General features: G+C 50.0%; 1 protein-coding gene across 6 annotated transcripts in view; it reads left to right on the top strand.

The window, feature by feature from the left end:
* The window catches only part of Nacc2 (NACC family member 2), a 67,673-nt gene that overhangs the window by 23,930 nt on the left and 20,097 nt on the right, over positions 1-23,646 (top strand). For 2 of the 6 annotated variants that reach the window (XM_031369394.1, XM_031369396.1), the window contains exons 2-4: positions 1,384-1,492; positions 7,574-7,978; positions 9,254-10,193. In XM_031369394.1, coding sequence (XP_031225254.1) covers positions 9,314-10,193 — 880 coding nt within the window. In that variant the 5' untranslated portion in view covers positions 1,384-1,492; positions 7,574-7,978; positions 9,254-9,313. Of the gene's footprint in view, positions 1-1,383; positions 1,493-7,144; positions 7,979-9,253; positions 10,194-23,646 lie in introns of those variants that run through there. The other 4 variants (XM_031369398.1, XM_031369397.1, XM_031369395.1 and 1 more) reach the window with 4 other exon arrangements.

Here is a 23,646-nt window from a genome sequence, read left to right as displayed (position 1 = left end):
GACGGGGCTGCCATTTGCTGACTCCCTGACTGAGAACTGGGGGCGGGGCACTTAGGCTTTTCATATCAGCAATTACCTTTTATGGCCTGGGGTACAGCAGCCTGGGTGCTCGGATGGTTTTTGTCGTCCCTGAGCCCAGTGTAAGTCCACAGCCCTCCTTATGGGACTCTGTGGATGCTGTGCAGGAGTTTGGCGGATGGGTTTCCCTGTTAAACTCTGGTGTGGAACATAAATGCGGCTCTGTGCAGCCTTCATTCGACCCCCCCCCCCCAAGGATTCTTGCTGCATTATCCATATTTCCTTTAATTTGTGGGATTTCTAGTAAATGGGCTTAAAAATAGTTCTGGGCCTATTGCCAGGGCAGATGCGGGCGGCAATCATTTCACCAACAGCGATGGGGGTAACCCTTGTGTCTTTTGGGCCTGTGCTTCTAGCAGGTCCTCCAGGTTGGCACTCCTAGAGAGGAAAGGTGCAGCATCCCACCTCTAGGCAGGAAGTCAACTTAGGTCTCGCTGAGGGCCGGGGAAGTGTGAGGCACACACACACACACACACACACACACACACACACACACACACACACACACGCTCCACCCTGGACCCCCTGCACAGAGAGGCCCATTCTGCTGGCTGAGAACTAGTTCTGTCTGGTTGGGCTGGTAGCTGGCCTGCTGGCCCCTAACACTTTGCTGAAAGACAGAGATGTTTATTATCCAGTGTCTAACAGAATTCAGCACACTAGTATCTCTGAGCTATACTCCAAATGATAAGTAAGGTTGTGGGCACCTGAACCCTGTGTTTGGGTCTGGCTCCCAAGCCTGACATCTGCAAGCTACTGCTCTCTACTCTTAGTTTTTTTCAGGCTCTTGCTCAGCCCACATCCCCTGGTCTTCTGTGGCACTGACTTGGCATGTCCTGTGTGTGACAGGTCTGCCTGGACTGGTATCTGGAGACTAGGAGTGCCCCTCATTTAGCCCCTGGCTTCTCACTCAGCACTTCTGGTCCTTGTGTTGCTCTTTCCTGGTGGCCAGAAGTGTCCTGAGCATGTCTTCTGTTCTCAGCACAGGGATCTGGCCCTTGTCAAGGACCCTGGCTCAACCTGAGCCTGGGAACCGCTAAGCACTGAGAGCTGTCCTTTGTCTGATGTCTAGGTCCAGGGCTCTTTGGGGGCACCCTTGACAGAATCTCAGCAATATCACTGCCCTTAGAGTTCTGTGATCTGTTTAAATGCCACCCTCAGGTTAGTGCCACATGCGGTAGTATGGATTTCCACGATGGCCCACACCCCCTGGGCTCTGCCTCCACCTCTGGCCCAGAATTTTCCATCCTGTAGGTCTCCATGCTCCTCCCTAAAGATCGAGTTGTGTCTCATCTACCTCTGCAGGGCTGGAACCTTCAAAGGACAGTGCTGCCGTTTGGAGTGAGCACCCAATGACCAGAGAAAGGGGAGCATCTGATTTCCCCCCAGAAATCCATTCCCAGGCAAGGCTATAGTAAGTACTGTTGGATGTGTCCAACCTGCTAAATGTGGGTGTTCAGGGCCTGCTGCCCTCAATGAGAAGTGGGGGCTAGTCATCTTTTGTGGGATAGGAATGGAAAGATGCCTGTGGTCCTGTTTTTAGGGACACACCCAGGTGAGGCTGACTTCCCCAAGGTCATACTTGGGTCCTTTGGGCTCTCACTAGCAGCTACCTCTCTAGGGCCTGGAAATGGGAGCTTCTGGGCCGTGTCCTCCAGAGGATTTAGTGCTCCTCTGTATTTCGGATTTACATTAGCTTTTTAAGCATAATTAGAAATGCAGGGGATCTTTGTGTCTTACCTCGCCTCTGACTATTTATGGCATGATATGCAGATGAGGAGATCTATGAATATTAAAAATGGGGTGTTCTGGGAAGTGGCTGTCTGCACTGAGTTGGGTGACCCATAGCCCAGCATGCATCTATGCTACCCCTTGCACAGCTCCCTCATGGCACCTGGGATCCAGATGACTCCCCTGGTGCCCTGGTGGGGAAGGTCAAGGTCACAGACTGCTATGGGATCTCTGGCAAGTCCACAAGTGAAAGGGGTCAGCAGAGACAGCGGTTCCTGCTGTTGATGTGGAGTACCCCCTGGTAGGCCTGGAGCAGGGATCTCTGTCTCTGCTTCCTTGGGAGGGCTGAGGGGGCAGGTGCATGCGGAGCTTCACTGGCTTTTTAAGTTATTAAACTATGCCCGAGGGAGACACTCTTCTAGCTTACGTTATTTAAATTACAAATACGAGTAGGGAAGATTGTCGGCTCTTCTCAAAACACTACTTAATTCTTTGAGAACCTTCTGGTAGCAGTCTGTAGCTCAGGAGAGTTCTGAATAGTGGGGTCAGCAGGGCTGGGAAGCCAGGGTCAGAGAGGGAGATGGGCTTGTGGAGGGACATTCCTGGTATACAGCTTCCCATCGCTGTGGCTTATTGATTATGCAAGACATGTAGTGTTTTGTTTGCTCCAGACCCTATCATTTAACATCCCTAGTGCTTAGAGCAGTGGTTCTCAACCTTCCTAATACAGTTCCTTATGTCGTAGTGATCCTCTCTCTGAAACCATAAAATTACTCTGTTGCTAATTTTTTTTTTCAAGACAGGGTTTCTCTGTGTAGCCCTGGCTGTCCTGGAACTCACTCTGTAGACCAGGCTGGCCTTGAACTCAGAAATCTGCCTGTCTCTGCCTCCCAAGTGCTGGGATTAAAGGTGTGCACCACCACTACCCAGCTCCTTTGTTACTATTTTATAACTGTGATTCTGCTATTATGAATTGTAATGTAAATATCTGATATGTAGGATATCTGATAAGAGACACCACAGGGTTCAAGACCCCCCATGTTGAGAACTGCTGGCTTAGAACTTGTAGATGGGTATTTATGTCTCAGGTAAGCTGTAGATGTTAGAATTGTTACTGGCTTTTGCTGTTCCCTGTGGACATAAGGTTCTATGAGGCCATACCAATCCACAAGGTCCAGTGTTATCAGATGCAAGACTGACCATCATGAGGAGAAGTAGCAAAATCTGTCATTGTGATGCTTGGGTGTGGTGGTTGTGTTCCATACAGGGCACATGCTGAGTGGTCTTAGGTCATGCCTGCCTGCCTGTCTGTCTCTGTCTCTCTCTCTCACACATACAGACACACACAAAGACATAGATACACACACGCACACATTGGTTTTGCTCTCTCTCAAAGGAACAGCACAGAACAGCAAGAGAGCAAAGACTGACAAGTCAATTTTTTGAATTGGCTTGCCTCCCTTTTCCTTCTGGGGGAAAAAAAACTTATAGGCAAACATTGTGTTGTGCAGTTAGAACAGGATTTTGTGGCTGCTGCTGGCTCAGGCCTGTGGTCTGGAAGGGGAGAGCCTCATCTAAGGGGGTTTATGTGGTCCCTCCCTGCTTCTCCAAGGATACCTATCATGTTGGGGAACTGCCTAGCGCTAGGGAGGTCCCTGTGCTGCCTCTCTTTCTCCAAGGATGGAGGCTGAGATATATTCTCCTCTTGTGGCAGAGCCCTGGGGACCTTATGCAGTGCTAGCTCTGGTCCAGTCAGTTGAACAGGGACACAGACTTCCCCTTCTTGTTCTTGTCATTTGATGACCAAAGACTCTTATGATGCTGGATGTCAAACTTAGGCTAGAGAATTTGATTATCAGGTGTTCGTGACTCAGGCCCTGGGCCTGCAGCCCCCAGGTCTGAGGTCCCAGTCTTCTCATCTGTACCCTCCAGGGTCCAGGGGTCCAGGTGTGCAAACAAGCACACATACAGTTCCCGAGAGCATTGTGGGAAGAAGCATTGCGTCCAAGACCAGTGCTTCAGTCTCTGCTCCTACTCGCTTGGGTCCTGTGTGAGATGCTAAAGATTCCATTAGCAGCAAGGCCTGGGGCAGCCTACCTCGGCCTGATGGTATTTTAAAAGTTTAATGCAAACCTCAGGGCCAACCTGGTGCCTCACCCAGCTCTTGGAGACTTGAGCACACCCAAGCTAGCAGCCAGGACTGGGCAGGTTAACCCAGGGCCCTGGTGCCTCCACTGTTCCTTGGTGATGGCATGTCTAGTCAGCTGTTGGGAAAGAATCCATAAAGGAGCAGACCTCCTTCTCTAGCCTACACTGTGGTAGAAAGGGGTTTCTTTGCTGTTCTCACTGAGCTCCTGCCAGGCTGTGTTCCTGAAACCCCACATGCTGTGTGCTCTGGCATTTTCCATCTGCAGTACTCCTGGGGTTGATGCCTTGCTCAAACCTCCTGGTGCTTCTGGCGTGGCCTGGGTGGGTAAGCCTGCCTGGGGAGGGGCTCTCTTGCAGTGCCGCCTTCCTTCCTTGGCAACTGTGTGGTGGTACCTGTATGTTTGCTGAGGTCCAAGGCTTCTTATTAATTTGACAAAATTAAATCCTACAAAATGATTTAATTTCTCTCTCCTTGTTTTCCTTGCTGGTGATCACTGTGTAGACACCAAGCACCACTCTTTCCACTGGCTAACAAGTTCCTAGTCTTTGATGGGATGGAACAGTTTCTGTCAGATTCCAGACAGGACATACAGGCCCTGGAGCTGAGACTGGTTTGGGGATGCTGGGAAAGTTGGCCTCTGCTTATTGGTGATCCTGTCCTGTCCTTGGAGATATCCTTGGGGTGGTTTTGTGCCTTTGCTTCTCAGGGGTGTGGCTCTAAGACCCAGGTAAACCTTGGAGTGCTGTGTGGCTGAAATCTGTGCCCGCATTTGAATCTTTCCTGGGAAGTTAACTCTGGCAGGCTCTCCCTTCTGCTTGGGAACTCTGTCTGGATACAGTTCTACCTTCACCTGTGACCCAGTGCCCCGCATCGGTTTTCTTTCCCATCTACCTGTTGGCTTTGGTGCTTTCAAGGGACTGGTAGAACCCTAACCTACCTTGAGGGATTGTCTACAAAGACCTCACCCATCTCTTATTCTGGAGATGTCTGGGAACTCCCAGGAGCCTCTTCTGTGTGGGCCAAGGATAGCAAAGGTGAGCATGGCAGTAAGGCTTGTACTTGGCTTTGGGATGTCTTCATGGGTTTCCTATGAGTTTCTTCAGTGTACACCCTGAAGATTTTATGAAGAAACAGTTTCTTAGTGCAGATGCTGTGAGGATGGATGGGGTAAGCAAAGGCAGAGACTGCCAATTTACTACTTGACTCTAGAAATTTCCATAAGCAAACAAATATAGCATAGCTCACCATGAAGAGGAGCCATGCTGGGCCAGGAGGGGAAGGAGGGGAATTGAGTTACAGAAGAGCCAGGAGGGTATAGTGGTGCAGGGTGCCACTATGTAGGATTGGTGCAGACAGTCATGAAGAGGCTCTGTCCTTCCCCTGGAGTAGGCAGTCACACTTTGGCCCCCTCGTTCCCCCACTGCAGCCCCAGGGTCAGGCCTGGCTAGTCTTACTTTCATGGTCCTGGAGCGTAAGCCAAGCCTTTATTTGATTCTTTTCTCCTAAAGTTCAGCTTTGTTTTTGCCCCAGCCAAGGCTTCTAAGAAAGCAACCTAAAACCAGCTCCAGTCTGGTTCTCGCAGGCTGGGTGCAGGCCTCAGCCTTGCCAGCACAGGTGGCCTGAGGACAAGGTAGCAAATGAGCCAGTTGTCCTCCGTCCCTGGGGACCAGGTCAGCCTCGTCACCTTCTGGGAGTATAATGGCCCCTTCTCTGTATGAGCTGGACTGGCCCAGGTCCTGGGCGCCAGCCCCTGAGGTATGGACATAAATGCCTCACCTGCTCAGGTCAAAGCTAATCGGAGACATCATCAGTCTATGAGGTAGCAGGCCCAGGCTGCAAGCTTTACAGATTCTGTCTTGATCTGTGATCTATAACTTCCCCAGAGACCACCCTGATCCCACTACACAGCTGACACCGGAGACAAGTCATAGGAAATGGCCGATGCTGGCAGGACAGAGAATTTAACTTGGCCCACAAGCCAGGGCCCATTCTGTTGGGAATGGCTGGTCCCAGGAGCTTTACTCTGTCCTCCAATCCTTTGTACTTGGTTACTGATCAGCTTAACCCTGAGTATTGGGACCCTACTGGAGCTGGGTCATACTGCAGCTTTGCTGGCTCCTGTCCCCTGGCCAGGCTTCGGGAGAGCCTCTGTTTGGTTGACATTACCTATGGCAGAAGTTGTGGCTCTCTGAGCAGAAAGCATCTCTGTGGTGGGTGCTGTCCATCTGGGAATGGAGCCTTTTTGTCTCTTCCGTGCCATATGTCTCTGAGTAGCACAGTCCCTCTCTAGCCAGGCTCAGCAGTTGGCCAGCACCCCCATATAGCCCTGAGCACACCTAGTCTCATCCAAGATGGGCTTGTGAGGCCTACCTCTAAGATCTCTGGAAGGAAGCAGCCACTAAGTGGTGGAAAGGTGGAGGGACTGTTCTGGGTAGGGTATGGCCCAGAGGTGACCCTGCCAAGCCCTGGGTCTCCTGGCCTTGTGGAGAACCTCCCTTCAGCGGGACTGAGCACTTGTTTGTAGTCTTCAGGTCCCAGAGAACCTCATGGCCAGCCACTTTGAGGGTTCTCATTACCTCCTTTAAGGAGGCAAAGGTTTGGAGGGCTCTACATGCTGGGCTTGCTGTCCTGGATTCCCGCCCATTCCTGTTCAGGGCTTTTTGTTTTGAGCCCACAGTTGTAAATAAGGAGGTGCCAGATGGCTCCTTTTTGTTGTCACACTCCTGAGCCTGTGTCACCTTGATAATACTGCTTCTCGGTAGACATCACCATTGCCACCCTTTACCCTTTGCTTTCTTGCAGGTAGAATATGTTCTTTCAGGAAGCACGGTTAGTGACAGAGAGAGAAACTGAGGCAGGCTGCTCAATAGCTTTCCCTAAGGCCCTTGCAATTAATTAAATGCTGTAAGCCTGGAAGGAGATGCCTACCCTTTGCCCAAGCAGAACATAACTGGCCCTTCCCAGAAAAAGACCCGTTAAAGGGCATGGGAGACACCTTACTTAGTTGCATAGCTGGTCTCTATTTGCAAGAAGTGTTTCAGGGAGCTGAAGGATCAGGTACCCTTAACCTTACAGGGGTCTGCCTGGCCATAAAGTTCCTCCTTTCTTAAAGAGCCAGTCAGATATGAGAAGATGGGAGTGAGGTAGAGAGGTAGGGTTCTGGAGCCCAACTCTTAGGGCCGACTGTTGTGGAGCCCATGGCCCAACAGAGTGCTTGGCTCTGAGGAAAAGTGGGGGAAATCCGCTCCTGGGTCCTAACCCCTTCCCAGTCTGTGACTCTTTAGGACCCCTTTGGCATCCTCCTTCCTGCTCCCCATCTCCTGGCTGTGCTTGTACCCTTCCCCATGCCCTAGCCCCCTGCCCTGCCTGCCTCCTGCCCAGTCTCTTGCTACCCAGGAAGAGTTAAGTTCTACGCGCTGCCAGCTCTGCAGACTGTTTGGAATAGTTTAAATGCTTTGACACTGGGTCTGTACAGGATGGCAGGGAGGCAGTTTACTGGGTAATTCATATGCAAAACTGCACTATAAATTTCCAAGCTGTCTCAGTTGCCGTGGCACCACGAAGCATTTCTCCACGTACAGTACAGTATTTCTGCCATCTTTGTTTGCATTGCAGTGAGTCATCAAAAGTCTGTCTTGCACCAACACCCGGAGCCGTGCATTCCTCTGGCACCAACGCGCCACTGTTTTTAAAGCTGGGGCTGGGAGCTGGCATTTACTTCAGCTCCCAAATCAAAGGCGGCTATTCATTCCCGAGAGCTGCCTGGATGTTCGTCTGCATCCGGCTGCTTCATTGAGATGCTGCGCGCTGCCCGGGAGAGCCGGCCTGGGTGCAGCTGAGCTGCGGCCGCCGAGCCCAGCGCCCAGCTCTCTGCCACCCCCACCCCTCCTGCAGGGCTCCTCACGCCCTCCCCACCTCAGGGTTCCTTGCTGCATTCCCCGAGCAGCTGGCGGGCCGGTGTGCGGGAGCCTGCTGCCAGGCTGAGTAGGCAGTGTCTGCCGCCGGCCACAGACGCTAAAGGTAGGTCTTTCCTCTCCGGCTCCTGCCTGCCGGCCAGCCCAACAACTTCTCTGTAGCGGGGGCACTGCGGGACGCCCCGGCGCTGCGCCCACCTGCCCAACTCCTGGCGCAGGGTGGCTCCGCCCTCCTCTACAGCCACCCGGCGCCTTTGCGGCCGCCCGCACTTTCCTCCCGCGGGACACAGCGGCCCTTTGTGCGGCTCTGCAGAGTTGGGCCAGGGCCTGCGCCTTCTCCGGTCACCCCCCCTCCCAAACTCCCCCGCCGTCGGCAGAGTCCTATGCTGATAAACAGCGGCGACCTGCCCTCTACCCCTGCCCCCTGGCGGGCTTAGTCCTGAGACCCTTCTACTTACCTGGGCTGGGACCAAGCCAGCTGGGATTGGCCGGTTTTTGGAAGTGGGGCGGAGGGAGGGCGCACAGGCGGGAGGCTGCTCTGCGACAAGCACCAACTCCTTTTGCCTCCCTGAGGGTGCTCAGGACCAGGGTCCTGCTTTGGGGCGCCTGGAGCTGCCAGGTAGCACAGAGTGTACCCAGAGCCCTTCCACCAGGCAAATAGAGGTCTGTCCCCAAGGAAAGAGCGGGGGAAGGAGCCCACTGAGTTCCCCCTTGTCTACCTTCCTTGTTCCTCCTTATCCAGCAGAGGAAGCTTGAAGCTGAGCAAGGGCTATGAGAGGGGGACAGCTGATCTGCAGTTCCTCAGAGTGCCCTCCTTAGGCTGCTCAGCGGGCAAAGAGGAAAAACAGACCTGAAACTAAAGCCCTCCCTGCCCTGGGACATCCTTCTTAGCGAAGGCTACACAGTGAGGGGCTTTGGGGCTCAAGGAACTTCTTCCCTCTAGAGAAGGAGTCCCTGAGATTGCTCCTGGGCTCGGCCCTTACACCTCCCACCCCAACAGTGGGTGACTTGTCTGTCCAATTCACTCCTCTCTTGTTTTCTGGAGGGTTCAAGCCTCTGTCCTGTGTCCTCTGCACAGATGGGGAGAACAAAGCCCTGCCCTCAGAATTATTGGGAATAGTCCATGGGTTCTGTGGACACATTAGGTGACAAGGGTTCTCATGCTCTTGTGGGGTCAGGATCACTCTGCTCTGCCTCCAAGCTGGGATCTGAATGCTGAGACACCTCCCCACCCCAAGTCCTTTTGAAGGAATGTTCTAGCCAAGGAAAATGTCTTAAGCAGGACACTGCCCTGTCCTTCCCCTGTCAGAGGCTGGGAGCAGGTTGCTAGACAGGGATGGGGGGCACCTGCCATTCAATTGACCACAGTGTCCCCCAACAGATGTGCCTCATCCAGGCTGCCCCACGTTGAGTCGGAGACCTGCGCACCACAGCACCCGCCATGTCTCAGATGCTGCACATCGAGATCCCCAACTTTGGGAACACAGTGCTTGGCTGTCTCAACGAACAGCGCCTGTTAGGCCTTTACTGTGATGTGTCCATCGTGGTCAAAGGCCAGGCCTTCAAGGCCCACCGTGCAGTCTTGGCTGCCAGCAGCCTCTATTTCCGAGACCTCTTCAGTGGTAATAGCAAGAGTGCGTTCGAGCTGCCAGGCACGGTGCCGCCCGCCTGCTTCCAGCAGATTCTGTCTTTCTGCTACACAGGTAAGCTGACCATGGCGGCCAGTGAGCAGCTCGTGGTCATGTACACAGCCGGCTTCCTGCAGATCCAGCACATCGTGGAGCGGGGCACAGATCTCATGTTCAAGGTGAGCTCACCCCACTGTGACTCGCAGACCGCCATGATCGAAGATGCCAGCTCAGAGCCCCAAAGTCCCTGCAACCAGCTGCAACCGGCCACTGCTGCCTATGTCACATCTCCTTCTGTGCCCATCCCGCTTCTGACACGTGTAAAGCATGAAGCTATGGAGACGCCACCGGCCACTGGCCCTGGCCTGGCTTCCAAACGCCCACTGGAGACGGGCCCTCGAGATGGCGTGGCAGTAGCTACAGGTGCTGCAGGGACACCTGGCACAGCCCCTCTGAAGCTGCCTCGAGTCTCCTACTATGGTGTGCCGAGCCTGGCCACTCTCATCCCCAGCATCCAGCAGGTACCCTATTCCCAGGGGGAGCGGACCAGTCCTGGGGCCAGCAGCCTGCCCACCACTGACAGTCCCACCTCCTACCACAACGAGGAGGATGAGGAGGATGACGAAGCCTATGATACCATGGTGGAGGAGCAGTATGGCCAGATGTACATTAAGGCCACAGGAAACTATGCAGGTAACCAACGGCAGGGCCTGGCACTATGCCAACCTTGTAAACAGCCTACAGAGGGCATGTTGCATAGTGGGACTTTATGATGATTGCTGCCTGGTGTGGAAGGTCACTCACTATGCTGCAGGCAAGGTGTATAGTCTGGAGGAGTTGGGCAGGAGCCCGGACCCTGCGCATGGGGTCTGACCCTAGGCTGTCAGAGTTGCAGCATGATGTGCAGAGAGTTTCTGCCTGACATTGAACGACTCAGTGGCCCAGGAGTCCCTTTAGGGTTTAATGACTCTTGCACTTTGGTATAAGTATTTTGGAATGGAGCTCTGGGCTTCCTGGGTCTGGGTAGATAGCTTCTGTTTGCTTTTCCTGGGAAGAACTGGTTTTCTCCTGATAGCAAGATCCAGTGCTAGCCACTGGCCAGGGTGAGATGCCCATTTCAGGGAGTCAGCAGAGCCTTCCACTCCTGCTGACCACCAGTTAGGAGTCCAGGGAAAAGACCCAGGACCCCTTCGTTCCTGGGACCCCAAGGCTTGGAGGTTTCTGCCATACAGAGCCTATTGATAGTGTTCTTTCCCACTATGTTGATGGTTGCATACAACTCTGAAATGCTGTTGGGGCAGAATCAGTGTGAGCTGAGGGCAGGGGATGCTCACTGGGATTCCACAGAGCTGGGAAAGGACCCGTTCTCTACTCACTCCTCAAGACCATGCTTGCACAGCCCCTACCTCCTCTGGTGCCCTTGGAAGAGTGGGAACAGGGCAAAGTGTATCCAGTATCATGTGTTGAACCTGCTCTCATCAGTGCTTGGGTAGTCTGACTCCCTAACCTTGCCTACACACGGACAGCCCAGCTGTTTCAACAGGTTTTCTGAGGAGCTGCTTGGAGCCAGTGGCTTTGGAAGGTTTTGCAGAGCTGGCATATATAGGGTGGGAACAGGAGGCCAGGCAGCTCTCAGCCACCCTTGGTCAGGCTAGTTAAATACGTCAGCTTTCTTGGTTCATAGATAATTCTGAGTATTAGGGGCTATGGGACAGGGACCTTGCCAAGGGTGTTCTATGGAGCCGTGGGTGTCAGGAGGGAGTCCTGCTTGACCCATTTTATGGTGGTGAGGTACCCTGGAACATGGACAGGCTGTGGGGCGGGCCCTCTGCTCTGTTGGCCCTCGTACACAGTCTAGCTTTCCTTGTCTCTCTTTTCAGCAGGCCCGTAAGTGGGGCAGAGAAGGGGGTGTGCAATTTCTTGGTTAAAATCTAGGTTATTGGTGGTGATGCTGCTACCCTGGTGTGCTTGGGAAGGGAGTCATGGGATGAGCAGGCAGAGGGAAGACCTGGCCGCCCTGACCATGGAGCTGCAGGCTCCCTGTGTCTGGTTTTGACTGGGAATAGCCTCACACGTACCACCTAGGCCAGTGACCCATTGCTCTTTGCTCAGACAAGATGCCTAAGTCTGAGCTGATGGACTCTGGATTATTCTCAGGTGCCCCTATGAAGACTCCACCCCAAGTGAGGGGCTGGCCAGTGCCACTCAGGGACTTACTGTCCACTGTGTGTCCTGAGGTAAAATGGTGGCTAGGACCCCCTTGCCACCTTGCCTTTTAAGAGCTGTTCCCAGTGTGCTTTGCTGTACCACTTATAACAGAACCCTCTCTGAAACCAGGCGTAATGATCTGCCCTGTAACTCTAGCACTCAGGAGTGAAGGCAGAAGGTTCAGAACTTCAAGGTCATTGGGTATATAGGGAATTGGAGGCCAGCTGGGGACACACTAGACCCCATCTTAACTTCTTCCTTAAATAATGTGCCATCTTTGTAATCCAGCCCTTTGTGTCTTGAGCCATTTTAGTCCCCTCCCTCTGGCTTCCTGTTCTGATCTTAGATGTCAGACACTGCTGTTAGAAGCAAAGCCCTGGAGCTCTGACGGGACACAGCCCTGCCTTCTGGAGGCTTGACTGTCTCAGTTTACACAACAGGATGCCCCCATTTCTGCTTCCTGCCCACCCCACTTATCTCAACCTACATGGGGTAGCCCTTCTAGTGGCCAATACTTCTGTAGCCGGGCAACAGGCAGAGATGTGCTCCTACCCTGATGTGCTGCCAACAGACACTTGGGAACTACATGTTGTCATAGAGGGAAAGCTCTGACAGGACAGGCAGATGTCTGGTGTCACTCCCTTTAGGCTGCTCGTGAGCTCTCTCCAGGGGTGAAGCACACACATCTATATATTCTGGAGCCACTGTTCCCCAAGCCAGAGAGATTGTCAGTGTCCAGCACTTCAAAAGCAGGAGGATGATGCCCCAATCCTGGATCCCACATAGCCAAGGATACAGACAAAGCCACAGCCCAAGCCACTTCCCCTCTCCTCCCTTACCCCCACCCCATCCTTCCCAGGCACAGGAAGCTTATCTGAACTTTCGGAGCTCCAGGCTGGGTTGTGTTGTCTCTACACAGTCAGCAAACCCAGGAGCCAAGAGCTGCCTCAGTTCCAGCAGCAGGCCTTAGTTGGGTAGTGTGGGCCCTGGGCTAGGGAGACCAAGGGCCTTGGTTGTGCTCTGGTTCTGCTCCCAAGGCAGATATGACCCTCCAGTCCCTTAGTGGCAGAGTCAGACATGTTGCTGCTTCACTTTCTGGATATCATGAGTAAGTTACTGAGCTGTGGTTCGTGTCAAGGTCATACAACCTTAAAGAGGTTCCTGTGGTAAGGCAGGCTGGGGCTTAGGATAGTAAACCCAAGAGGGCAGGGCAGTGACCAGCACCAGGAGGCCTCCCTGTTTTGTCCCATGAGAACCCTGACCCAGCATGGAGCTCACCATGCTCTGCCTTCCCCAGTGCTTCAGCAGCGTTGATGGCAAGCCCAGCTCCTCCTCACCTTGGAAGATGCTTGTTCTGTTAGCTGCTACCCACTATATATGTCTGAGTCCAACCCTGCCTGGTTTATGCCATCTCCCCTCTGAGGAGACCCACTACTGGGTTCTGCCTAGTCTCCTCACTTGGTTCTTTGAGACAAAACTAGTCTCTATGTCTATAGGTCACCGGGTGAGGGCTGCCCAAATTTAGGAGAAGTTGGGGTTACTCACAGAGCTCTCACCCACTATCTCCACTTGCTGTGGACGATACCGTTTGAGAATTGTACCAGCACATAGTGGCATGCCTGTCCAGACTCTGCCCTCCAGAAGAGATCCCCAAGGTGGTTCTTGGTGTTTGAAAGGGGAGGGGTGGCAATCTGCTACTGTAGTTGTGTGGGGCACAATGAGACCTGTGTGGGTGGGGCACAGTGAGACCTGTGTGGAGACCTGTGTGGGGCACAGTGAGGCCTGTGTGGTGCACTACGAGACCCCTATGAGACCTGTGTGGAGCACAGTGAGACCTGTGTGGGGCACAGTGAGGCCTGTGTGGGGCACTGTGAGACCTGTGTGGGCTACTATGAGACCTGTGTGGGGCACAGTGAGACCTGTGTGGGCACAGTGAGACCTGTGTGGGGCACTGAGACCTTTGTGGTTATTTGGTGCTTCAGCCATCCCATACCTGAGCTGCCTGGGCCACCCAGGCCTGCACAGAGCCAGGAGGGCTCCTGTCTGGGTGGATAGTCCTGTTACAGCTGCCCAGTTTTCCTAGCATGATGCAGTTTATGTTTATAATGCATCATGATGCAGACTCTTCTGCATGACTAGCTGGCTGGCATGGTGTTCCTGCCACATCTCCCCACGAGTAGAGAGAGGGACTGGATTAGGGTGTCAAGTCTGCAGACCTCCCCCCAGTCACTTGTCACTCAGCCTGGGCAGGGACATATAGTCAGAGCCCAGCTTGGCCCATAGATTGACCCAACAGGAGTGCTTTTTTATCCCTGGTTTGGACTGAGTAGGCCCCAAGAAGAAAAGTCAATGTAGGTGGGGTTGCTGCTGGCTGCTTCAGGGAGGACCTTCTTCCCGTCTAAAGGGCAGTACGTTGCAGTGGGGCTAACTGAAGGCAGTGCTGGCCTCATAGGTTATCCTAGCCCTGACCCGGGAAGGGCTTTTCTCCACAGCTCCCTGTTTATTCTTGAATCCTAAGATTTCCGCTTCATACAACACTGGCCTAGGCTTCCTGCCCAGGGACTGTAGGTGTGAACCACCATGTCCAAAATCTTAAGATAGTTTGTTTTCTTTTCTTTTCTTTTTGTTTTTTTTGTTTTGTTTTGTTTTGTTTTTTGTTGTTTTTGTTTTTTTGAGACAGGGTTTCTTTGTGTAGCCCTGGCTATCCTGGAACTCACTCTGTAGACCAGGCTGGCCTCAAACTCAGAAATCTGCCTGCCTCTGCCTCCCAAGTGCTGGGACCAAAGATGTGCGCCACCACCGCCCGGCAATAGTTTGTTTTCATTTTTATTATTTTAATCTTTAAAAATGATATATATCTATTAGCACAAAGAGGCCAGAGGCATCCAGTCAGTATTGGACTGGGATGACAGGCAGCTGTAAGTGACCTGAAATAAGTGTTAGGATCTGAATTCGAGTCTTCTGCAAGGGCATTGTACTCTTAACTTCTGGGCATCTCTTCAGCCACTTAAGCCAGTTTTTTTTTTTTTTTTTTTTCCTCGAGACAGGGCTTCTCCGTATAGCTCTGGCTGTCTTAGAACTCACTTTGTAGACCAGGCTGGCCTCGAACTCAGAAATCCATCTGCCTCTGCCTCCCAAGCACTGGGATTAAAGGCATGCGCCACCACCGCCCGGCATACTTAAGCCAGGTTTGAGGCATGGCTTGCCTGTGCAGTTTTAATTTAGTGGTGACACCTCTGCTCCCCTGAATCTCAGTCCCATTGCAGATGAGTGGTCTGTGCCAGGCTGGGCTCTTCTCAGTACTGTGCCTCTCGTTGTCTTGCGCCCTGTTGTTCTTTCATTCTCTTTAATTTTTAGATTCATTTTGTGTATATGAGGGTTTTCCTTGTGCGTGCGCTTGTGTGCGTGTGCATGTGCGTGTGTGTGTGTGTGTGTGTGTGTGTGTGTGTACCACCCGCATGCCTGGTACCCACAGAAATCAGAAAAGAGCATTGGAACCCCTGGAAGTGGAGTTAAAGATGGTTGTGAGTCACTATGTGGTGCTGAGACTTGAACCTGGGGTCTTAACTACAGAGCCATCCAGGGCCCCTCATCCAGTTTTTTGTTTTTTAAAGGGCACTGGAAGAGTTTCTGCTCTAATTTACAAACAAGTTCTCTGTTGAATATATTTATAAAAATGCTTTCTGGGGCTGGTGAGATGGCTCAGTGGGTAAGAGCACTGACTGCTCTTCCGAAGGTCCTGAATTCAAATCCCAGCAACCACATGGTGGCTCACAACTGCCTGTAATGAGATCTGATGCCCTCTTCTGGTGTTTCAGAAGGCAGCTACAGTATACTTAATGTATAATAATAAGTAAATCTTTTAAAAAATGCTTTCTATAGCTAGCTCAGCGTGTCTTTATTATCATGATGTATATTGCAAAGAGTAAGAGTAGAATATTTTGTTGGATACCAGTGTTGACTTATTTTTGAGACAGAGTCTCACTGTGTGGACTAAACTGGCCTCAAACTCAGAGTTTTGCCTGCCTCTGCCTCCCAAGTGTTGGTATTAAAGGTGTGAGCTGCCATGCCCAGCAAAAACCGTTTATTCACGTTTTTATAGCCAACTAAAGATATTATTTTATTTTTATTTTATTGAGACAAGGTTTCAGTACATATCCCTTGCCAGCCTGGAACTCACTCATCATGAAGATTAGGCTGCCTTGAACTCACAGAGATCTGTCTGCATCTGCCTCCTGGGTCCTGGGATTTAAGGTGTGCATCATTAAACCCCTCAGATTTTATTTTGCTGTGTTTTATTTCATCTTTTGAGACAGGGTCTCTTAGTGTGTTCAAGGTTGGCCTTGGATTTGCTGAGGTCTCGCTTCAGCATCCTGTGTGCTAGGATTTCAGGCCCGAGTCAGGCTTGCTGAGATTCTGTCTGCCTAATGCAGAGCTTGGTATGTATTTATTCTTCACATTCAGATCACTGGTCCCCTTTGGGTGAGGTGTGAGGTGAGAGTTTGTTTTTTTGGTATGGATGTTTAGAAATGTACTGAATTCACACCTTTGAGAGGGCCTGTTCAGGAGTTCTGTTTCTGTCAAATTCCCCACTGCCTGAGTAACAGTACCTTTAAATAAGTCACCATGTCAGAGGTGTAAAGCTCTTTCTGTTTTCCTATTCAAAATTGTTTTGTCATCCTGGCCTTTATTAGTGTCCACAGGGCTCAGCTGTAGGGCAGAGTGGGCAGAGCCAACCTCTGAACAACTGGAACTTCCAGTGCCTGAGCAACTGGATCCCATGTGGCTTCTGGTCAGCAGACCATACACGTGGCAATTGTACTGACGTGGAACCAGTGGGCTGTAGCCACTGCTCCTGAGAGCATTGCAGGCCAATGGTTTGGGATCACTCCCAATCAAGTAGCCATCACCCCAGTCAACTTTAGAACGTGGGTCTCACTGCCTAGAAAGCTCCATACCAGCTGGGCAGTGGTGGCACACGCCTTTAATCCCAGCACTTGGGAAGCAGAGACAGGTGGATTTCTGAGTTCGAGGCCAGCCTGGTGTACAGAGTAAATTCCAGGAGAAACCCTGTCTCAAAATACTGGAAGAAGAAAAAAAAAAAAAAAAGAACCATTAGTATTGAAGAATGGATAGCTGTTTCATTTTTTTTTCTTGCTGAATAAGATTCCGCTCTGAGGATGTGCCATACTTTCTCTCTGGCGGGTCCTGAGCTCATGGATGTTTGACGTCAGAGGCTGTGAGCAGGAAGTGTGTCCAGTCACCCAAGCACGCTCTTGTCTTCCTGTGTTTGGCACAGACCTAAGGATTGGTTTGAGTCACGATTTTCGTGAGTTATACTGCTTATGGTTTTATTTTTATTAATATATAGTCTTGTTTGTTGGCTTTGCCCCTTCCACCTTAAGCTTCAAGTCCCAGGCTGTCCAGAAGTTCCCTGGAATGTCACTTACCCCTGCCTGCCATATGGGGACAGTATTTCACTGCTTCTTTCCAACCTTGGGGGTCAAACCCCCTTCCCTCGGGGGTCATCCCACCTTCCCCTCGGCCCCCTTGGATTTTCTTTTTTCTTTCTTTTTTTAAAGATTTATTTATTATTATAAATAAGTACACTGTAGCTATCTTCAGACACACCAGAAGAGGGAGTCAGATCTCATGGCGGGTGGTTGTGAGCCACCATGTGGTTGGTAGGATTTGAACTCAGGACCTTCGGAAGAACAATCGGTGCTCTTACCCACTGAGCCATCTCTCCAGCCCCTCCTTGGATGTTCTATTAGGAGGCTGTTCCCGTGTTGAACCGTCCTTGCATTCTTGTGACACACTACAGTGACTACACATTCCACCTGCAGTTTGCTTGTTTTCCTAGAGAAAGTTCATGTGTCCATGAAAGCTGCTGATCTGTGTTTTTTTGTGTTTTCATCTGTTTGTCTGTTTGTCTGAGTGTCTGATTGTCTGAGACAGGGTCTCATTTTGTAGCCCTGCATAGCCTGCAACTCACGATGTAGACCAGGCTGGCCTCGTACTCACAAAGATCCCACTGCGGGGGCTAAAGCAGCATCAGCTGTCTGACTGACCAGCAGGAAATGCTGGCCCTGTGCTTCTTGTCTCTGTTGTTTTTTAGTTTTGTTCTTTACTTTTTTGTTTGGGTTTTTTTGGGGGGGTTGTTTTTTATTGAGATAGGGGTCTCACTCTGTAGTTCTGGCTATCCTTGAATTCCCCCAAATAAGCCAGGCAGGCTTTGAAATCACAGCGCTCGCCACATGGGCTTCCTGACTGCTGCATCACCACACCCAGCTATATTTTTTTCATCTTTTCCCTAAGATTTACTTTATTTTTAAGTGTGTGCGTGTTAGTGTTCACACACACACACACGAGCACGCATGCACATGCCTACAGCATGGACCTGAGTGCACAGAAGTATTCTATCCCCTGGAGCTGGAGTTATAGGTGGTTGTGATCCTGTAAGTGATGTGGGTGCTGGGAACTAGACTCAGTCTCTAAAAGAGCAATAAGCACTCTTTTTTAAGATTTTATTTTATTTTTCAAAAGATTTATTTATTATTATATGTAAGTACACTGTAGCTATCTTCAGACACACCAGAAGAGGGCGCCAGATCTCATTACAGGTGGTTGTGAGCCACCATGTGGTTGCTGGGATTTGAACTCAGGACCTTTGGAAGAACAGTCAGTGTTCTTACTCGCCGAGCCATCTCTCCAGCCCCAAGATTTTATTTTTAAGTATACTGTTGCTGTTGCTGTCTTCAGACACACCAGAAGGGGGTATCAAATCCCTTTTCAGATAGTTGTGAGCCATGATGTGGTCACTGGGAATTGAACTCAGGACCTCTGGAAGAGCAGGTAGTGCTCTTAACTGCTGAGCCATTTGTCCAACCTCCTCCTCTGTTTTGAAAAAGTTCATATAAGTCTGATGATATTTCCTGCTTAAAGTCTGGGTAGAAGTGTGTCACTGGTGAGTCCACTGGAGCCTGGTGTATGTTGCTCTTAATTGTGGGAAGGCTCTAACTTCTCAGTTTAACTGCCAGTACTATTACCAATTAAATTTTCCTTTAATTACCTTAGCTGTGGAGCCATTGAGATCTGCCCTCTCATTTTGCTCCTGTCATGGTAATTTGTGTACTTCATGGAACTTATCCATCTCCAAAGTCTAATTTTATGTTAAAGATCCAGTCCAGCCCTTCCTTCCTCTACTGTGCCCCCCATTTCTTTCTTCCTCCTCCCCCATCTCTTCCCCAAGGCCTCACTCACACTAAGGAAGTGCTCTACCACTGTAGCTCAAGATGTCTGGTTCCTCACTGTAACACTCCCATCTGAAGTACACTTCTTATAAATGGTGGCTGGCTGGCTGTACATGTTTAGTTTAGCCCTGTCTGACACCCAGCCTTATGTGGTTGAAGGTGTTGGCTCCAGCCCCCCATCATACTGCTCCTTGCTCGTCTCCTTTCTGGACAGTTCCTAGCTCCCTTTTCCTGTCACTGTTGGCTCAGCCTGTGTCTGCAGCTCCCAGCGGGCACCTGTGTCTTGTACTCTGCCCTCCTGCATAGCTCCCATCCTCCCTGTGATCACAGCTTTCCTTTCTCTGACAGTGAGTCTTGAGATAGGTTATTATTTTTACCTTAAATGGCTGGTTATCATTATCCTTCTCCTCTTTGGTAACTTTTGGCATTTGCATGAGTAAAAGCTACTCTCTGGAATAAGCTACTCTCTGAGGAGAAGCAGATACCAGGAGTCCTGGAAGTCTGTTCACAGTAGAGACTTGCAGTGGAGGGGCAGGCTGATACCCCTTCTTGACCAGCTCTCTCAGCCCCCTCAAAGGCATCTCTTTCCTTTCGTCTCTTGGCAACCACGGGCTTGTTTTGTGTCATATAAATGGGAACCCTAAGCAGCCTGTACCTTTAGTACCTTACACAGCTGAGGTTTAGTCAAATGGTGTTTAGTAGTGGCTCAGCTTGTGCCTTTAGATCCATGCGTATTTGAGGTTCAGTCACATGGTGTGAGTTAGAGGTTTGTTCTTTTTATGGCTAAGCCAGTTTCCTCCCATTGCAGTAAACTCCTCAGTTTGTGAGTAATACACAGTAAATGACATTATAATTTTGGGAGAGTGGACACTGGCGTGTGTTTGCCCAGGTGTTTCCTCTTAGCCTCATCCTTGGGTTGTAGCATCACTTTCCTTCTGCTGGAGAATTGCTGTCAATGGCTCTCAGAGTTCAGCTAGTAATGAATTCTGAAAAATCAGACAATTACCTTTAGACTGCTTCTTTAAAGCTTCTACCTTGCTGAGCATGGTAGCACATGCGTTTAATCCTAGCACTTGGGGGCAAAAGTAGGAGTATCTCTGTGAATCTACATAGACATGGTAGCCATGCCTACATAGTGAGTTCCGTAATAGCCAGGGCTATGTAGAGAAACCCTGTCAATCAATCAATCAATCAATCAATCAATAAACAAATAAATAAGAAAAATAAGAATTATGCCGCACTCATTTATAGTCTTTAAATGTATTTTCTACGTGTAGTTGTTGTTGCCTTTGCTTTTGAAGGATGCTCTTGCTGGAGATAACATGCTAGGTTGACCATACCTGGCTCTGGTACTGTAGCATGCTGCCTCTTCCTCTCTAGGCTGCTGTCTGCTTCTCGCCTGCACTCCAGGGCACTCTAGTCCCACAGGCTGTTTGTTTATTTATGAACTATTTAGAGCTTTCCTTCTCTAGCCTTTAGGTAAGATAACTTACTTGAGTCCCTGGAGCTCTGTCTGTGGCTCCATCTTGTCCTCTGGCACACCTCTTTCTTGTTTCAAGTGACTGGCAGACGGACCGTGAAGCCAGCCTGGACTGAAGTATCCACCATGAATAACCTGATAATGATAGTGTCTAAGGGCTGCAAGTGCGGACCCTAGACCAGACCACAGAGCTGGGGGACGGAACACTGGGTCAACATGGTGACCGTGTTAAGAAAATGTGCTGTGTGAGGCATGGTGTCATGTGATAGGCAGTTAAACCCATGTCTGAGAATGTCAGCATCTTGCCACTCCTGGGTCAGCTTTCAGTAGTTTTCTTTCTGTGGTTCTCCACATCTTTTAATTTGTAAGTAGATGCTGGACATTGTTGGTGGGGGACATCTGCTGTATGCTGAGTCTCTTCAGGGTTGTCACATTTTCTACACTCAGGCATCCTCTTTGTGGATATTTAAAAGTTTGCCTGTCTTTGTCTCTCTGTTTCTTTCTTTCTCTTTCTCTCTCGTCAGGGTCTCACCATGAAAGCCTTGACAGCAATCAGAGCAGCCTGAGCTAAACAACCAAATTATGAATTGAAGCAGTTGTCTCCAACATTCACTCACTGACTGTCTGTCTATCTGTCTGTCATTTCCACATCTGATGATGAGATTTGTGCTCTCTCTCTTGCTCACTCTCTCTTTCCCCTTTCCTCCTTCCTTCCCTCCCTCCCACGCCCTCTCTCCTATAGAACAGGCTGGCCTCAATTTTACAGAAATCTACCTGCCTCTGCCTCCTGAGTCCTGGGATTTAAAGACCAGCAAGCCTGACCTCCAAGTTACTTCTTTTTTCCCTAGCTTTGGAGACTAGGTTTCTCTGTAGCTCTGGCTGTCCTGAAATCACTATGTAGACCAGGCTGGCCTTGAGCCTAGAGATCACTTGCCTCTCCCCCCACCCCCGACATCCCTCTACCCCCCACATGCTGGGATTAAAGGCTTTCCTTACCACTGCCTGCCTGGCTTCAAGTTACCTCTTTTGGTTTTTTTTAAGATTTACTTATTTTATGTATATGAGTACACTGTTGCTGTCTTCAGACACACCAGAAGAGGGCGTCAGATCTCATTACAGATGGTTGTGAGCCACCATGGTGAGCCACCATGTGGTTGCTGGGAATTGAACTCAGGACTCATGGAAGAGCAGTCAGTGCTCCTAACCCTCTTAACTGCTAAGCCACCTCTCCAGCCCCTCAAGTTACCTCTTAAAGGTACACTCCTCTGAGTATGGCCTGGCCCTAGGTTCTGGGATCATACGCTCCCTGACACTTTGGCACTTATTATTAAAAGGGACATCTTACATTCCACCATGCCAGTGCCCTCTTAGATACCAGATCTCCTTAACTGGAAGATCTTAGTTCAAGCTTTGCTGCCCTGTTGACTTGTTAATCCTGAGCCTGGAAGCCGCCCTTTTTTCTCTGCCTTGTAAATTGTGCAGATTTTTTTATTCCCTCCATCCTTGACCTTGGCCTGACCTTGGGTGCATTTTCAATCATTGTTGAGATTCAAGGTGTCAAGTGCCTCTCACAAATTGACTTGGGCATGGACTCCTTAGATTCAGCCACGGCTACCTGATGTCCCAGTTTTTCTCACCATGCTCTGAAATCCTTCATTACATTTATTCCTAGAAATCCATTTCTTATTTTAATTATGTGTTTAAGTTTCTTTCTGTAGTTTTATGTTGCTCTTGATAATATACAGAAACAAACTGGCTGACCCGTTTTCTGATTTACTCTAATGGTTTGCCTGCAGTGCCTTCTGAGATGTTTATGTGTATAATGGAGTTCTCTGCTAACTCATTCTCTCCCTCCCTCCTTCCTCTTTCTTCCTTCCAACCCTGGGCCTCAGGTATGTCAGGCAAGTACTCTATCACTGAGCTACACTCAAACTGGTCTGCTTATATATTTATTTATTTTTGTTTGTTTGTTTGATACAGGGTTTGTTTGTCTGTGCAGCCCTGGCTGTCCTGGAACTCTCTGTGGACCAGGCTGGCCTTGAACTCAGAGATCTGCCTGTGCCTGTGTCCTGAGTGCTGGGACTAAAGGTGTGTACCACTACAGTGGGCTTCTTTTCTTATTTATTTATTTTTTTTAAAGACAAATATTAAGTTGTATCCTCGGCTAGCCTTGAATTTGTGGCTTTTCTAACTCAGCCTCCCAGATAATGCAATTACAGATGTAGGACACTACATGAAGCTTGTTCTTCTTTTCTTTGTTTCTTTTCTTCCTCTTTCCTTTTTCTTTCTTTCTTTCTTTTTTTTTATTGCAAGTGTATATAGCTCTGGACACAATGTAGCTGTGGCTGACCTTAAACTGCTGATCCTCCTGCCTCCACCTAAATGCTGGTGTTTCTGGCATATGATTTATATGTTGATAGAGATTAATTTCAGGGCTTTGTACATGCTAAGTAAGCTCTCCACCTAGCCAATGGCAGCTCCCGCCCAGGACTTTATTTCTAATGTTAACCTTCCAGGTCCTTTTCTTGTCTCCTGGCTTTAGAAGGGATTTCTTGTGTGCTTTTTGTTCCCTAATTCAGGAAAAGCTTTGGATCCCACAAACTACAGTGCTGTTCTAGGCCTACTCTGAAGTGGTTTTTGTTGTTGTTTTGTTGTTGTTTGTTTCTTTTTCAAATTCAGGATGTTCCCTCCCCCAACCCCCGCTCCTACCCTCCACCCCCCACCCCCGCCTAACGATAGCCATATACCACTTGCATTGGTTAGTTGTCTGTTGCTCTGGTAAGCATAAAATGACTAAAGGTAGCTTATAGAACAAAACTGTTTGGAGGGAGACTCCGTTTTAGCAGAGGTTGTGGGGTGGGATATGGCAGCAGGCCATCTTCAACCACAAGCATGAAGAAGCTGAGAGACCATCCTGGAGGTAGGAGAAAGCTTAGACAAGCCTGCAAGCCTACATCCAGTGATGGACTTCCTCCATCAGGACTGCCAAATAGCTTCACCAGTGGAAGCCTGAAGTGCTCATACACTTGAGCCTGTGGGGAAATTATTCAAATCATCACATTGCTTAATGCTGGGCTGCACTGGGCAAAATGAAGCTGGGAGCATGTCATGGAGTGGTGGGATCTCAAGGGACCACTGTCCTATGTGTGGCTTCCATGGATGAGACACAGGACCCAGCAGTGTATGAGTTTTCCTATTGTGTTTT

The sequence above is a fragment of the Mastomys coucha genome, unplaced genomic scaffold (assembly GCF_008632895.1).
Source record: "Mastomys coucha isolate ucsf_1 unplaced genomic scaffold, UCSF_Mcou_1 pScaffold15, whole genome shotgun sequence".
NCBI lineage: Eukaryota > Metazoa > Chordata > Mammalia > Rodentia > Muridae > Mastomys > Mastomys coucha.
The sequence above is the reverse complement of the archived record's forward strand: the minus strand, read 5'-3'. Positions and strand labels throughout refer to the sequence as shown.